The sequence below is a fragment of the Grampus griseus genome, assembly GCF_964374135.1.
Source record: "Grampus griseus genome assembly, chromosome: X".
NCBI classification, from domain to species: Eukaryota; Metazoa; Chordata; class Mammalia; order Artiodactyla; family Delphinidae; genus Grampus; species Grampus griseus.
Window position 1 is genome coordinate 32,380,939 of NC_138999.1, and position 15,523 is coordinate 32,396,461.

Here is a 15,523-nt window from a genome sequence, read left to right on the forward strand (position 1 = left end):
TGTCTTTGAGTTCAACCTATTTGGGATCCTTTAAAGACTCATGGATCTGGATGTCCATTTCTCTCCCCTGGTTTGGGAATTTTTTCAGCCATTATTGCTTCAAATATACTTTCTGGCCCTTTGTCTTTTTCTTCCCCTTCTGGAATCCTATAATGTGGATATTGTTTCTTTTCATTGTGTCCCATATGTCCCATCAACTTTCTTTACTCTTTTTCTTCTTTTTTCTCCTCTGACTGGATAATTTCAATACTCCTGCCTTCTCAGCCACTGATTCCTTCTTTGGTATGGTTGAGTCTGCTTTTGAAGCTCCCTACTGAATTCTTCAGTTTATTCATTATATTTTTATATTTTTTAGCTCTAGGATTTTTTATTTTTTGTTTTTGATGGTTTTTATTTCTTTGAAGTTTTGTTTTTGTTCATGTATTGTTTTACTGATTTCATTGAGTTTTCTGTGTCTTCTTGTAGTTCACTAAACTTCTTTAAAAGGATTATTCTGAATTCTTTGTCTGACAGTTCGTAATTTATATTTCTTTACAGTTAGTAATTGGAGTTTTCTTAGTTTCCTTTGGTGTCATATTTACTTGGTTTTTTATGATCTTTGATTCCTTACATTGGTATCTGCACATTTGAGTAAGTGGTTTCCTCTTCCAGACTTAACAGGTTTGCTTTGTCAGAGACAGTTCTTCAGAGCTGTTGGGTTCCTGTACATGTCTGCTGGTAACATCCTTGGGCCACTGGGGCTTGCTGGGTCTATTTTGGGGTGAGGCCACTACATGAGCTCCAAGGTTGGGGGTGTGTGTGTTGCTGGCTGAGAACTGTTGGATAGAACTGTTAGCTTTGTACCCTGCCCACATGAGGTTGTAGGATGGGCTCCACAGTTGCCTGAGTTTTCTCGTCAGGCTTCCTAGATGGTGGGGACTGGGTACTATACTGACTAAGCAATAAGGTGGAGCTATGAATTAATATTAAAGGATAGCAACTCTGGAAATCAGATTCTTCCCCCTCCTCAGGGTTTGTTTTTGCTACTTGTTTTAGTTGTTGTTTGTTGTTTTAGTAACATTTTAAACTCATTTTGTAAAGTCTGTATTCTTTGTCATATGTGGTTGAAGTCGTATGTGGCTGAAGTCTGTACTCTTTGTCATGTGATAGAAGTCTCGTTTCTGTTATTGTAGTGGTCAGCTAGTGACTTGACAGAGTTCCCTAAATGCCCCTCCCCCCAAAAAAGTGTCCTAGTTTTGGCAGATGGGCTCTTTGTGTTGGAGGAAACCTTCAACTGTCAGCCAAATAATATACAACTCTATCATAAACTTCACTTCTTGCTTATGGAGAACCTGAAGGTCAGACAAAGGTGAGAGTTTAAAGCCTCTCAATTTTCTTAAAATTTATTTATTTATTTATTTTTGGCTGTGGTTGGGTCTTTGTTGCTGTGCGCGTGCTTTCTTTAGTTGTGGTGAGTGGGGGCTACTCTTTGTTGCAGTGCGCGGGCTTCTCATTGCTGTGGCTTCTCTTGTTACAGAGCACAGGCTCTAGGCGTGCGGGCTTCAGTAGTTGTGGCACGTGGGCTCAGTAGTTGTGGCTCACAGGCTCTAGAGCACAGGCTCAGTAGTTGTGGCTCGCAGGCTGTAGAGCATAGGCTCAGTAGTTGTGGCACATGGGCTTAGTTGCTCTGCAGCATGTGGGATCTTCCCGGACCACTCAAACCCGTGTCCCCTGCATTGGCAGGCAGATTCTTAACCACTGAGCCACCAGGGAAGCCCCAGCCTCTCAGATTTTTTAGAGCATGTACCCAGCTTTGGATATGTGCTTGGCCTTCTATTAATAGATTCCTAAGACTATGTGGGAGTTTTTCAAAGTCCTTATTCTCTTCATTCCCTAGCCTTTCCTCCCAAGTTTTTCATTTTGTCTATTGTTTATCCCAACTGTTACTCCTTGTCCAGCAGGTAGCAGCTAATGCTTTTACGTTTTAAGTAGTTTTGAACGTCCCCACCCCACCCTGGTAGCTGCCTCCACCTTGGGAAAGTTCTAAGTGAGGTGAAATAAACATCAGCCCTTTGAGCTGGTACTTCAGGAAGCCAAAATAAAGGGCTAAACAACCAACCTCAATTCTTTGAGAATAAGGTTCATTTTTCTCCTTCTGGTACTAGGAACCTATACCTGGAATGTGAGCTGTTGTCTTCCAAGATGCCACTGAGAAGGGAAGCAGGGGATAAGGGCAGGGTAAGTGAAAGTTTTTTTCTTGATTGGTTGCTATCAACTTTATTTCCAGAGTTCTAATGAAGTTGATTCTGACAGTTTTGGGCAGTTTATTTGCTGCTTTTGTGGAAGAACAGGCTTTCGGAGTACCCTGTCCATGCTATTTTCACTGACATTACTGTATGCTTATTTTAAAATGTGGTTTGTGGATACAATCAAACTATCATTTCCACAAATGCAAACGGACTGAGTATTGAAAATGTAGCAAAAAGTATGGTGATGATGGAAATGATGTAACCAAAGAATCAGGACTATTAACATTACATGGTGCTCTCCTCTGACAAAATTTTGATAGTGTTTGTTGGTGGCCAGTGCAGTATGCTAGGAACAGTTGGACCAGAAGGAACATTTTGAACCCTAAGCTGTGTGTTAGTGGAGGAGATTCTGTAGATTGCTTTTTTGCGTGTGTGGAAAAATGAGGGACTAAGAAATTGGACATCAATAGGAGATGTTATAGTGGTTTTCCAAGGAGATGTTATAGTGGTTTTCCAGTTATGTTCATCAAATTCGAATGTTTGCAGAGGGAACTTGGACTGACTTGAAGTAAGGGGGATTGACAAGGAAGGTCACAGATGGTGAGGTTCCAAGCTTCCCACTTCAGTAGTCAACCACAATAGTCTCATCTGTTTAATATATTAGGGCTCTATGAAAAAAAATTTCAAACTTAGTTTCCATTGTTAAAAACTTATAAAAATCACAACATAGCCTGCTATAAAGGACTACATGATAAAGATGACTGATTATAAATACCATAGAACTTTGGGCAAAAAGAATCTTTGTGAGATGGGGTAGAATTAGGGTTGCACTAAATTAGAAGATTAGGAAGTTATCCCAGTCTAATCCCCAGGGAGAAGGGCTATAGACACCATTGCCTTCTAATCCCATTAGTGTCTAACACAAGGTAGGTACTTTTGTAAATATCTATCATCTGAGCTATGGAAGGAAATAAGGTTGGATAAGCCTGTGGGGCCAGATTATAGCAGGTTTTGATCTGAAGGAAAAAAAAGTAGTGGATAAAGTAAATAAAATTCCTGAGAACAAAATGTTATCATACAAAGTTTAAGGAAATGGCATGTGATAAGAATTTTAGGACGAAGACAAGCATTAAGGGGACCAGCCAGAAAGGTACTGATCGTTTGGTCAATTTATAGTATTAGAAGAGTCCTCACTTTTAGGTATTTGGTGTATTTGTGGAAGGGAGTTAAAAGCATTAAACATAATTTTGGCCCTCAAAGAGCTTCAGGTATGTAGAAAAGGCTTAGAATGAGTAGGTGATTTCAAGGAGGGCCAAGAGATGGAAGAGCAGCTCTGGAACTTCTAGCTTGAAGTTTTTGGAAATTCTTTAAAAAAGGAAAAGGGGTTGGGCTTCCCTGGTGGTGCAGTGGTTGAGAGTCTGCCTGCCGATGCAGGGGACGCGGGTTTGTGCCCCGGTCTGAGAAGATCCCACATGCCGCGGAGCGGCTGGGCCCGTGAGCCATGGCCGCTGAGCCTGCACGTCCGGAGCCTGTGCTTCGCAACGGGAGAGGCCACAACAGTGAGAGGCCCGTGTACTGCAAAAAAAAAAAAAAAAAAAAAAGGAAAAGGGTCAAGTCCATATGGCCACAGCAAAGTATGAAATTTTAAAAACTGATCTTTTATGATCAAAGTGAGAATAGTGTTCTCTTTAAGGAGGGGACGGGGTAAGAGGGAGCCTTCTCAGGTCCTGGAAATGTCTAGATCCAGGTGTTGGGTTTCATGGATGTGTTAAGATGTAAGTTATGTAATTTTTAGAAATTGCTATATGTTTTTAAAAGTACCTTCTATGACATTTTGGACAATTCTCTGAAAACTTATGCTTATAAAATGTATATTTAGACTTATAATTTATACTTAAAATTCTTCCTTGGATATAAGTAAACAGTTTAAATTTTTTTATACCATGAAGCTCAAGTCATATTTACATTTGCTTGGTTAATGACATGGCACATCAGCTTTTAGTCTTTGAGGTAACTGCACTTAGGGAGATGCCCTGTGGTCACATATGTTTCTATCCTTTGCTTTCCTTTCTCATTTTCTCCTGTCAAATGCAAGCTATTCTGCTAAGGAGGAATAACCCAGCTCCTTTGTATCTGCAGACAACACTAGTCCGAATAATTGACAAACCACAGTATAGCGGGGAACTCAATGTATCCCTTTGGAGCAAGTGTTCCCATTCTGTATCATTCCAGCATCATTCACAACTAGTACAGGTGGTTCTTTCTTATGCTGAGAACAGCCTGAAGTTTTCACCAGGTAATTTTTGATTTCTTTACTGACCAATATTCCCTAAATTCATAAGAAAAAATGTAATAATTTTACCATGTTAAAAAGATCACAATTAATAAGAGCTTGTTTGTCACCTAACCATAATATAGTTAACACATGGCAGAAGAAATTGCTTGGGTTTAAAAATAGCTTTATTTAGCATACCAAAAACACAGAAACGTAAGAAAAAACTTACCTAGAATAAACATAAAAATAGTTAAATACCATAATTTAATGTAAACCAAGTGTTTAAAAATGTGTAATATTATAAAATACATGCTATTTACACAGAACCAAGTTAAAGCTACCTCCACAGTTATCCTATCAGATCATCAATCTTGAAGTCATCAGTAACAGTGAATCAAACACAGCATCTGTATTTGTACTGGTCAATAGGAAAACAAGAAATCATTTAATTTACTTTAAACAGATACAGTTCATTGTAACATTCAAAGCAGGGAGGCGGAAAAGTGCCAGTTCTAGGATTCCAGACACAAGCAGTGCATGTGGAGGCCTGGAAACGGGTCCACTGGAAGGCCCAGAAGCCCATTCTTTCATTTAAATGCACATTGGTTGATTCAGTTTAGTTACTACTTAAGGAAGGTACTAAATATATCTGTAAAAATAAACCTTTATTAAAAATAATCAAAGGTGAATGTAATAATCAGGTAATAAGAAAGGCCAAAGCATAAAAAATATGTTATTCCAGATAAGCCCCATTAATTATAACAAATGTTAAGAAACGCAGTTTATAAAACCAGATGGGGTAGCAAAAGGGTTTCTAAAAATGTCAAACCCAAACCAATATCAAACAAAACAAAGTAACCGAAGAGACTGTTTCTTGAAGAAAGTATTTTGTTTATCTTAACAATTTACTTCTTCTGTCATTATCACCTGAATGCTGCCAGGAGACCTGTGGCTGATGCCAGTTATCACTGTTGGAGTAGTGTGGTCTGTGACCAGCAGTCTAAAAAGCTGTAGTCATTGATCAGTTTAATCATTTGGCTTTTCCTTCAAGGATCAACATTCATTCTTATACTGAAATTCGGGTATCTCTAAGAGGCAGCATTAAGTCCAATACCAGGAGTTTAGAATGTAAAATAAAATTGCAAGAATACATACTTAGTAATAGAACATCCTGCTTCTTTGTCTAATCCTGTAATTCTCAAACTTTTGGTCTCCAGACCCTTTTATACTCAACATTCGTTGGGGATCTGGACACCAAAGAGCTTTTTTTGTTTATGGAGTTTATATCTACCAGTATTTGCCATCTAAGAAAGTAAAACTGAAAAAAGTTTTAAGTATTCATTTAAAAAGTAAAAAGTCCATTACATGCTAACATAAATAACACTTTAAAGAAAATAGTTATATTTTCTAAAACAAAAAAAAAATTCATGGGAAGATGGCTTTTACATTTTTAACTACTTTTTGAGAGAGAGTGGAAAGACAGCTAATGTCTTGGTTATTATTATGAGAATACTTTTGATCCCACAGATCCCCTCAAAGGTTCTCAAGGACACCCAGGGGTTCACTGGCCACACTTGGAAAACTGCTGGTTTAATCTAAGGCCTGTTATTAATGACAAAAAAGTCCACACAAAAGGAGCCTTACTTTTGCTTTAAAAATAAACCAAAATACATACCTACACACATGCACACAAATCACTGGCTCCAACACTCCCACTCTCAGCTTTAAATAGAAGCCACAGATCACCATGTACTCATGACCAAATTCAAAATAATATTGTCATTTCTGCTGAGACCAGGTTCAAGATTTATTCATTTTTAGTCCATGAAAGCTATAAAACCTATTATCTAAACACAGACATCTTAGTTCCCTTTCCAACATTTGCTTAATCCTGTTTGTGCTGAGCTGGCAGTCGTCATTCGGTAGGCCCAGCATTGGTAGAGACCAGAGAATGACAGGTGTTTAACTAAGAGCCCACACACTCAGATTAGGAACATGTTAGCCATTTATGGAGCCGCCTACTCTACTTCCTCACTATGTGAAAACTCAGATACATTTTAGGGAAACGGGGAGAAAATTCTCCCTTCATAGGAGCAGTGAGAACGATGCTATGACCTTTCACCTAGAGAGCTCTTCACGTCTTACAAATGACTTTCATGCACACCATCTCATTAGATACTTTTTAAGCCCCAGGAGAAAGGCAGGGCAAAGGATACTATTGCTGTTTCAGAGGGGAGGAATTTGAGGGTCAGATGTGGGTCTTTGCCAAGGTAGACTGGCAAGTGTATGGCAGAGCGGAATTCAAATTCAGGTCATCTGACTCCTTAGTTCAGGGTCCTCCTTCCTTGGGTTTGGGGGAGTCTGGCTGGGCTGGAGATGGAGGCAGCACGGTATGACACTTCCGAAACCTGCATTCCTTCTGCCTGCTCAACCATTTTATCCAACACTACGCAGTCATGGGAGTGGCACAGACATTTCCCTGACCGATATAATGAATTTTCCATCAGTGCATGTATAACTTTTATTTTTTCCTTTCTGAGCCAGTTTATGTTGGCAGTTCATTCGCAGCCTGTTCCCCCTGCTCCAAGGGAAAAGTAAAAATCCTGCAGTTAAAAAAAAATCTGATGAAAATACAAAATGAAATAGCAACAATGAGGCCTGTGTGCAGGTATAACTAGATTTATTGTGCACCTGGCACAGCACAGACTTTGCAATCTTCCTCCACCAACTGGAGAACAATATAAAAATCACAGTTCTTAATTTAATGGAAAATTGCCTCCTAATCATCTTGAGACAAAGGCTTCACCCTATATAAAAACATTAAGAAAATAATTTCAGGAATTGTAACTAAATTCTTAGGTGCTTGAAGATTCTGTGGTGGTAAGAGAAGGAGTAGAGTAAAGGGCAATGAAACAACGAGAAACAAATACTGTTGCCAATGGGCAAAGGAGAAATCTGCATCTGTTCCCTATCATTAATACGTGTATCTACTTGAGAAATTATTCTTTTGCCAGGATATCCACTCCATCAAGATGTTAATACAAATAGCATGACACATGCAAAGATACTGAGCAAATACTGTTTAATTTTTGTGGGGGAGGCAGTCAATAACAGCAACAAAAATCCCTCCTATGAAACCAGCCAAATGCCACTAAGGACCCATGATTTTCTTGCTGTCCACTGAAATAAGCAAGGTATTGTTTATTGTGCCTTCCTTCTCTGTCGCCTTCTGAGCTGTTCCTAAAGTCAAGATTGACTACATGCATTTTTTTTTCCTTTTAAGGTAGTTGAAGAAGGTTAACAAAAGACTGTACGAATCAGAAAACATGCTAAGTTCATCTTATTTTCAAAATTCAACAGCATGTTGCTACCTGTTACACAAGTTGTTGGTGCCTTCTCCCCCACCCCGGTTTTGGTGAGTAATGTTCTAACTTTACAGGTGATTTAGATAGATGTTAATGACTTTTTAAGACAGTTGCCCTACACTGGGCTGATGTACACACACACATATGTGCATGTACATATATACATAAACATATGCGTACACACATGTACATCTCCTCACACGAAGACCTCCACTAGTATTTTTCCCTCTTAACATATTTCCATTAGCAAAAATGAGCATGGATAATGAATTTATAGTAGGAAACAAAACTAATGAAAATCAAATCAGAGGATGTGAAGTGGTATGCTGTCAGAATCCAATAAGTCAAATGCACATTTATGTAGTGGTAAAGTGCTAGAAAGTTCTTTCATTAGTATTTTAAAAATGATTATAATAAAAAGAAGTGTGCAGTTTCATTTGATGGTGGTGACCACAGGCACCATAGCAATGGCACTGGCTGAGTTGGAGTTGATGATGTCCTCATACTCTGGGGGTGGATCTAAATGAGGTTCTGTTTCACTCCTCCGCAGGTTCACCTGACCAGTGGCTTCCTCGTAGGTCGGTGGGGGATCGCAGTTGGACAGGCGAGTGGAGACGGAATCTGAGCGCCCAACTACATATTCCAGAAAGCCTGGTGACAATCCGCTGCTATCAAAGACTTCATCTGGTGGAGGAGGCGGAGTGATAATATTGAGGTGCTGAGGGAAAGGAATATGGCCTTCAGTCACTGTCTGTCTGCGAGTTTTGTTTCTTAGGAAGCATCTCCAGATTAGGAAAATGACAAGGAGGATAATGAAGAGGCCAAAAATTAATGGAAAGGTAAGGTAAAACTGAAACCAGTCACTTCCTCTGTTACTCTCTCCTTGTTGTGCTTTTGTGTAAGTGTTCCAAAACTCCTTCTGAAAATACAAGACGAAATGAATTGAAAATCAGTGTAATCAAAAGATAGGAGATAGCAAATGAACACATATCTGGGTTCTGTTAACATGATGAAAACAAAACCCAAAACCAGACTCGCTGGTTCAGATGACCTACAGCCTATATTTTCCCTGACAAGAAGTTACAAATCATGGTGCTCACTCCGGATCCTCCCCTACAATAGTCAGTCAGAACCAAAAGTCTTCAAGACTTGGTGTTATTTGTATTTTCAGTTATGACATATTAGAAGGGGAAAAAAAGCATAAGGGATTTTCCTCTTTCCAAATATAGAACATAATCTTCCCTTTAAAATATAAGTTAAATACCATTTTCCATGTCCAATTACGAGGTTTTCATTCAGGCATCCCATCATCATTGTGCTATTTCTGGCTGTTGTAGGCTCTTAGTGTTCAAATGCTTCACAGATGAATGCCTTGTTTTCTTAATGGTTCTGTTTGGGATCCTCTTCTACCAGATATTCCTCCCCAGCCCCAAAGTACACAGCTCTAATGCATCTAAGTAAGTCCCTAGCATATAAACATTCAATGAGTAGTAGTGATTATAATGAATTCTTGTATATCATAATCAAGCCTCTGCTTCAAATTGACTGATTAACCTATAGCCCAAACCTTGGTACAGACACCACCCCCAGTGCTACTGACTTTGTTTTCAAGGCTTAAACTTAGCCAATAATAGCTTTTTTTTTTAAACAATATTTGCAGGCACTACAGGTCACTGATATTATTTAAATATCTGGCAGAAAGTAAGACGGTGGGCACTATAAAGCTGCTTGTTTTATAGTACTATATTTTATTAGTCATAAAGGCTTTTAAAATTCTCTGGGTATAACAAATGACCCACAGTCATCAATGTTCCACCCCTGAACTCAATCTCCTATAAGGTACATTATTATTCCAACATTCTGTGATTCTAAGATAAAATTTCAATGTTATAAGAAATATGGTATTTACTAAAGGCTATGTACAGATGAAAATACACAAGGTGCACTATTAAAACAAGCCAAGAGTAGAGACAGTATAATCCCAAATCATACAGCATTTATTTTAGGACAATACCCCAAACTGGAAATTATATTTTTATTAGTGAAACAATCACTTGATAATCACAAGTTGAAAAGTCATGAAACACAGATACATGAAGTTTTTTTTAAACAATAAAACTGTACACTATTATCTTTTTGTATAACTGTTACTTTTAGGATTGCCAACTTTACTACAGAAAATATATACTACATAAAAATTTACTAATGCAGAAACATCTAAAAAAGAAAACCAATCACCTGCAATTAATTACATTGCAAAGATATAATCACTATTAACATTTTTGGTTTACATCTACTCTTACTTCCAACTCACATTCGAATCCTTACACACATACACATTCTTTAGAAATCTGGAATCAAACTACTAAACCACAATAAACTTTTTAATAATGTACTTACAGAGACCTACCAAGTATCTGATTTGTAGTCGATTTTCTTTACCTATATAGATGAGGATCCCTCCTCTCTTCCTAATCTCTCAGATCACCGTCTCCTTCCCCCACCCCGCATTTAATCTTAAGCACAAAACACAATAAGTATGTGATTTCAGATAATTATCTAAATGTTAATCTTAGATAAACACAATAAAATGTGGATTTTTAATCTTGTCCAGTCACTTTGGGATAATCAAGCATCAATGATGCACATGAAAATGATTTTTTTTTCATGCTTGGCTTGTGTGATTCAATTTCTGAGGTTTCTTCCGCATGCTCAGAAATAAATCTACAGACTAGTAATTTTTTTCTTTGGGAGAAAAAAAACTTTAAAACAAAGTCACACTTGTAGTTTCCAGGGTTAAAAATAAAGCTTAGGCAAAAATGGAATTACAACACTGATTTTTACTTTACCTATAGCAACTCAATCCTTAAGCCACACCCAATAATGAAGGTATAATTATCATCCCTACTTGCCGATGAGGAAATGGAGGCTCAGAGATGTTACCGAATAATAAAACCAAGGTCATTTAACACACAGATGTTGAGGCTGGGATTTAGAATGCCACAGGCCTGGCATCAGAGCAAACCAAAAAGCAATCTGCCCTGATGTATAAGGTATTTTAAACCTGGACACTTTCCTAGAAAATTCAATCTTCTCATCATGTTAAATGTGGAGTTGAAAGCAAGTTACACTGATCTGAATAAAAGGTACTGACAGATTTATTTTTTGGGAAACTAGCCTTACTTTGTCTTTGAGGCAAGAGAATTGGAGAAATATAGTCATGTGAAATCAAGTAAAATACTATAAATGCCATTCAAACAAGTAAAATAGTATAACTGTCCTTCAAACAAGTAAACCCAGTTTATGTGTTTCTGAGCTCTTTAGATTCTTCTCTGTCTCACTGAAAACAGCCAGAAGATATTCAGAAAGAGCAAATAAGTGATTTCAAGACTTGGTAAAAATCCTTAATCTTTACTGCAGAAGGTATTCATATGGATTAAGACTTGCCGACCAGGTGAGTGGCAAGCAGCCTGCTTTATGAAGAAGGTATTATTGATCTCCAATGTGAGGTAACAGGTTTTGTTGTTACTGATGCTTCTGTTTTGTTTTGTTCCTTCTTTCCATGATGGCTTTTACTTTTGTCATTTCTTAACCCTGGTCTGGATCTTTCAGATTACATGTAAGGATCAAATTTAACTTGCATGGAAAATAATTTATAACTAAATATAATATAATAATGATACACTATATTACAATGTGATATTATAACTAATAAAAATATAATATAAAAAAAGACTTGGTAAAACAGTGCTTTAGAGGGAATGAACATTTGTTTAATGAAGAAAAAATTTTAATGAAAAAGATTAAAGGGATTCAGTAGTTTTAGATAAGGCTAAAATGATACAGATAATAAATGTAATCAGAAGGGACCAGACAGGTCTGACAATCATTTCAGATATGCATCCCTGGACTAAATCCCACTTGCTGGTGGTGTATGATCCTTTTAATGTATTGTTGAATTCAGTTTGCCAGTATTTTGTTGAGGATTTTTGCATCTATGTTCATCAGTGACACTGGCCTGTAATTTTCTTTTTCTGTAGGATCTTTGTCTGGTTTTGCTATGAGGGTGACGGTGGCCTCACAGAATGAGTTTGGGAGTGTTCCTTCCTCTGCAATTTTTTGGAAGAGTTGGAGAAGGGTAGGTGTTAACTCTTCTCTAAATGTTTGATAGAATTTGACTGTGAAGCCATGTGGTCCTGGGCTTTTGTTTCTTGGGAGTTTTTAAATCACAGTTTCAATTTCAGTACTTATGATTGGTCTGTTCGTATTTTCTACCTCTTCCTGGTTCAGTCATGGGAGATTGTGCCTTTCTAAGAATCTGTCCATCTTATTGGCATAGAGTTGCTTGTAGTAATCTTTCATGATCCTTTGTATTTCTGTGGCATGTGCTGTAACTTCTCCTTTTTCATTTCTAATTTTATTGATGATCCTTTGTATTTCTGTGGCATGTGCTGTAACTTCTCCTTTTTCATTTCTAATTTTATTGATTTGAGCCCTCTCCCTTTTTTTCTTGATGAATCTGGCTAAAGGTTTATCAGTTTTGTTTATCTTCTCAAAGAACCAGTTTTAGTTTCCTTGATCTTTTCTTGTTGTCTTCATCTCTATTTCATTTATTTCTACTCTGATCTTTATGATTTCTTTCCTTCTACTAACTTTGGGTTTTGTTTCTTCTTTCTCTATTTGCTTTAGGTGTAAGGTTAGGTTGTTTATTTGAGATTTTTCCTGTTTCCTGAGGTAAGACTGTATTGCTATAAACTTCCCTCTTAGAACTGCTTTTGCTACGTCCCATAGGTTTTGTATTGTCATGCTTTCATTTTCATTAGTCTCTAGGTATTGATTTCTTCAGTGATCCATTGGTTATTTAGTAGCATATTTTGTAGCCTCCATGTGCTTGTGTTTTTTTTACACATTTTTCCTTGTAGTTGATTTCTAATCTCATAGCATTGTGGTTGGAAAAATGCTTGATATGATTTCAATTTTCTAATTGTAAACCAAGGTTTGCTTTGTGGCCCAGCATGTGATCTATTCTGGAGAATGTTCCATGTGCACTTGACAAGAATGTGTATTCTGCTGCTTTTGGATGGAATGCTCTGTAAATTTCAGTTAAGTCCATCTGGTCTAGTGTGTCATTTAAGGCCTGTGTATGTCTATTGATGAAAGTGGGGTGTTAAAGTCCCCCGCTACTATTGTGTTACTGTCGATTTCCCCTTTTATGGCTGTTAGTATTTGCCTTATATATTGAGGTGCTCCTCTGTTGGGTGCATAAATAGTTAGAATTGTTATATCTTCTTCTTGGATTGATCCCTTGATCATTATGTAGTGTCCTTCCTTGTCTCTTTAACATTCTTTAAAGTCTATTTTGTCTGATATGAGTATTGCTACTCCAGCTTTCTTTTGATTTCCATTTGCATGGAATACCTTTTTCCATCCCCTCACTTTCAGTCTGTATGTGTCTCTACGTCTGAGGTGGGGCTCTTGTAGACAGCATATATACGGGTCTTGTTTTTGGATCCATTCATTCAGCTAGTCTGTGTCTTTTGGTTGGAGCATTTAGTCCTTTACATTTAAGGTAATTATCAATATGTATGTTCTTACTGCCATTTTGTTTTGGATTTTGTGGTGAAGGTCTTTTTTCTTCCCTTCCTCTTTTGGTCTCTCCTCTTGTGATTTGATGACTATCTATCTTCAGTTTTGTGTTAGGATTCCTTTTTCTTTGTGTGTGTGTGTGTGTACCTATCTATTGTACATTTTTGGTTTGTGGTTCCCATGAGGTTTTGATATAGCAGTCTATATATAAACAACAAGATTGTTTTAAAAGAAGTTACTGGTCTTTAATTTCCGATGCATTTCCACTATCCTGCATTTGTACTCTCCTCTTCTCATGATTGATTGATTGCTGGTTGAGAGACAGCCAAGAGCTAGAGCAGGGTTGAATGATAAGGTTCATCTCCTACATGAGGCTACTCCTTCAAGACAGAGAGGTGGTTGTTTCATCTACTATATAGAAACCAATACAAAGAGTCAAGGAAAGTGAAGAAACAGAGGAATATGTTGCACATGAAACAAGATAAAAACCTCAGAAAAAAAATCCTTAATGAAACTGAGGTAAGTGACTTAGTTATCATCTGATAAAGAGTTCAAAATAAATAATGGTCATAAAGATGTTGCTGTACTCAGGAACATCAGGAAAGGAATGGATAAACTCAGTGATAACTTCAAAAGGAAGTCACAAAGCTGAAGGATACAATAACTGTACTGAAGAATACACTAGTGGGGTTCAACAGCAGACTAGATGAAGCAAAAAAGGTCAGTGAACTCGAAGACAGGGCAGTGGAACTCACCCAGTCAGAGCAGCAAAAAGAAAAAAAGAATGAAGATGATAGCTTAAGGGACTGTGGGGACAACATCAAGCTGACTTAACATTCACATTTTAGGGAGGTGCCAGGAGGCGGAAAGAGGAGAAAGGGACAGAAAGATATTTTGAAGAAATAATGGCTCAAACTTCCCTAACCTGGGGAAGGAAACAGACATCCAGATTGGGAAGCCTAGGGAGTTCCAAACTAACAAGATGAACCCAAAGAGACGCACACCAAGACACATTGTAATTAAAAGTTAAGGAGAGACTTCTAAGAGCAGCAAGAGAAAAACAATTTGTAACATACAAGGGAACCCCCGTAAGACCATCAGTAGGTTTTTTAGGTGAAATGCTGCAGGCCAGAAGGGCGTGGCATGATATAGTCAAAGTGCTGAATGAAAGAAAAACTTCCAACCAAGAATACTCTCCCCATCTAAGTATTGATAGTTAGTTGGAGACAGAAAGAGTTTTCTGGACAAGCAAAAGGTAAAGGAGTTCATCATGTTAAAGGAATTTCTTTAAGCTGAACAAAAAGGGGTACTAGTAACAAGAAAACATATGAAAGGATAAATCTCACTGGTAAATATATAGTAAAATGGTGGCTTAAAGCGAGTATGAATGTTAAAGGACAAAAGTAGTAAAAATAACTACAGACATAGTTGACCCTTGAACAACACGGGTTAAGTGTGCTGACCCTCCACCCACTTGAAAATTCGCATATACCAGTTCCACATCCGTGGAGTCAACCAACTGTACGTTGTGTAGTACTATAGTACATATTTTGTAGTACTGTAGTACATATTTAGTGAAAACAAATCCATGTGTAAGTGGACCTGGGCAGTTCAAACCCATGTTATTCAAGGGTCAACGGTATGTAAGGGGGGGATATACGAGATAAAGAGATGTAAAATGTGATATGAAAAACATAACGTGGCAGGGGGAGGAGTAAGAATGTAGAACTTCAGAATGTGTTCAAAGTTAAAATATATAGACTGTTGTTATAAGTTGCTATATGTAAGCCTCATGGTAGACACAAAGCAAAAACCCTATAGTAAGACACACAAGATAAAGCAAAAGAAATCTAAGCATACTACTAAAAATCATCAAATCACAAAGGAAAAGAACAGAAGAAATGAGAACTATAAAATGGTAAGAAAAGAATTAACAAAACAGCAGTAAGTATATACCTATAATTACCTATAATTCATTAACAAAACAAAAATAAGTATATACCTATAATTCGTTACTTTAAATGTAAATGAACTAATAAAGTCTGTAATCAAAAGGCATTCATTAAAAA

At 37.4% G+C, this 15,523-nt stretch overlaps 1 protein-coding gene across 1 annotated transcript in view; it reads right to left on the reverse strand.

Moving 5' to 3' along the window:
- Positions 1 to 8,299: 8,299 nt before the first annotated feature.
- Positions 8,300 to 15,523, reverse strand: part of PRRG1 (proline rich and Gla domain 1) — a 131,582-nt gene continuing 124,358 nt past the window's right edge. The window contains exon 4 of the mRNA XM_082681686.1: positions 8,300 to 8,787. Within this exon, the coding sequence (XP_082537812.1) occupies positions 8,302 to 8,787 (486 nt within the window). The 3' untranslated portion in view covers positions 8,300 to 8,301. The remainder of the gene's footprint in view (positions 8,788 to 15,523) is intronic.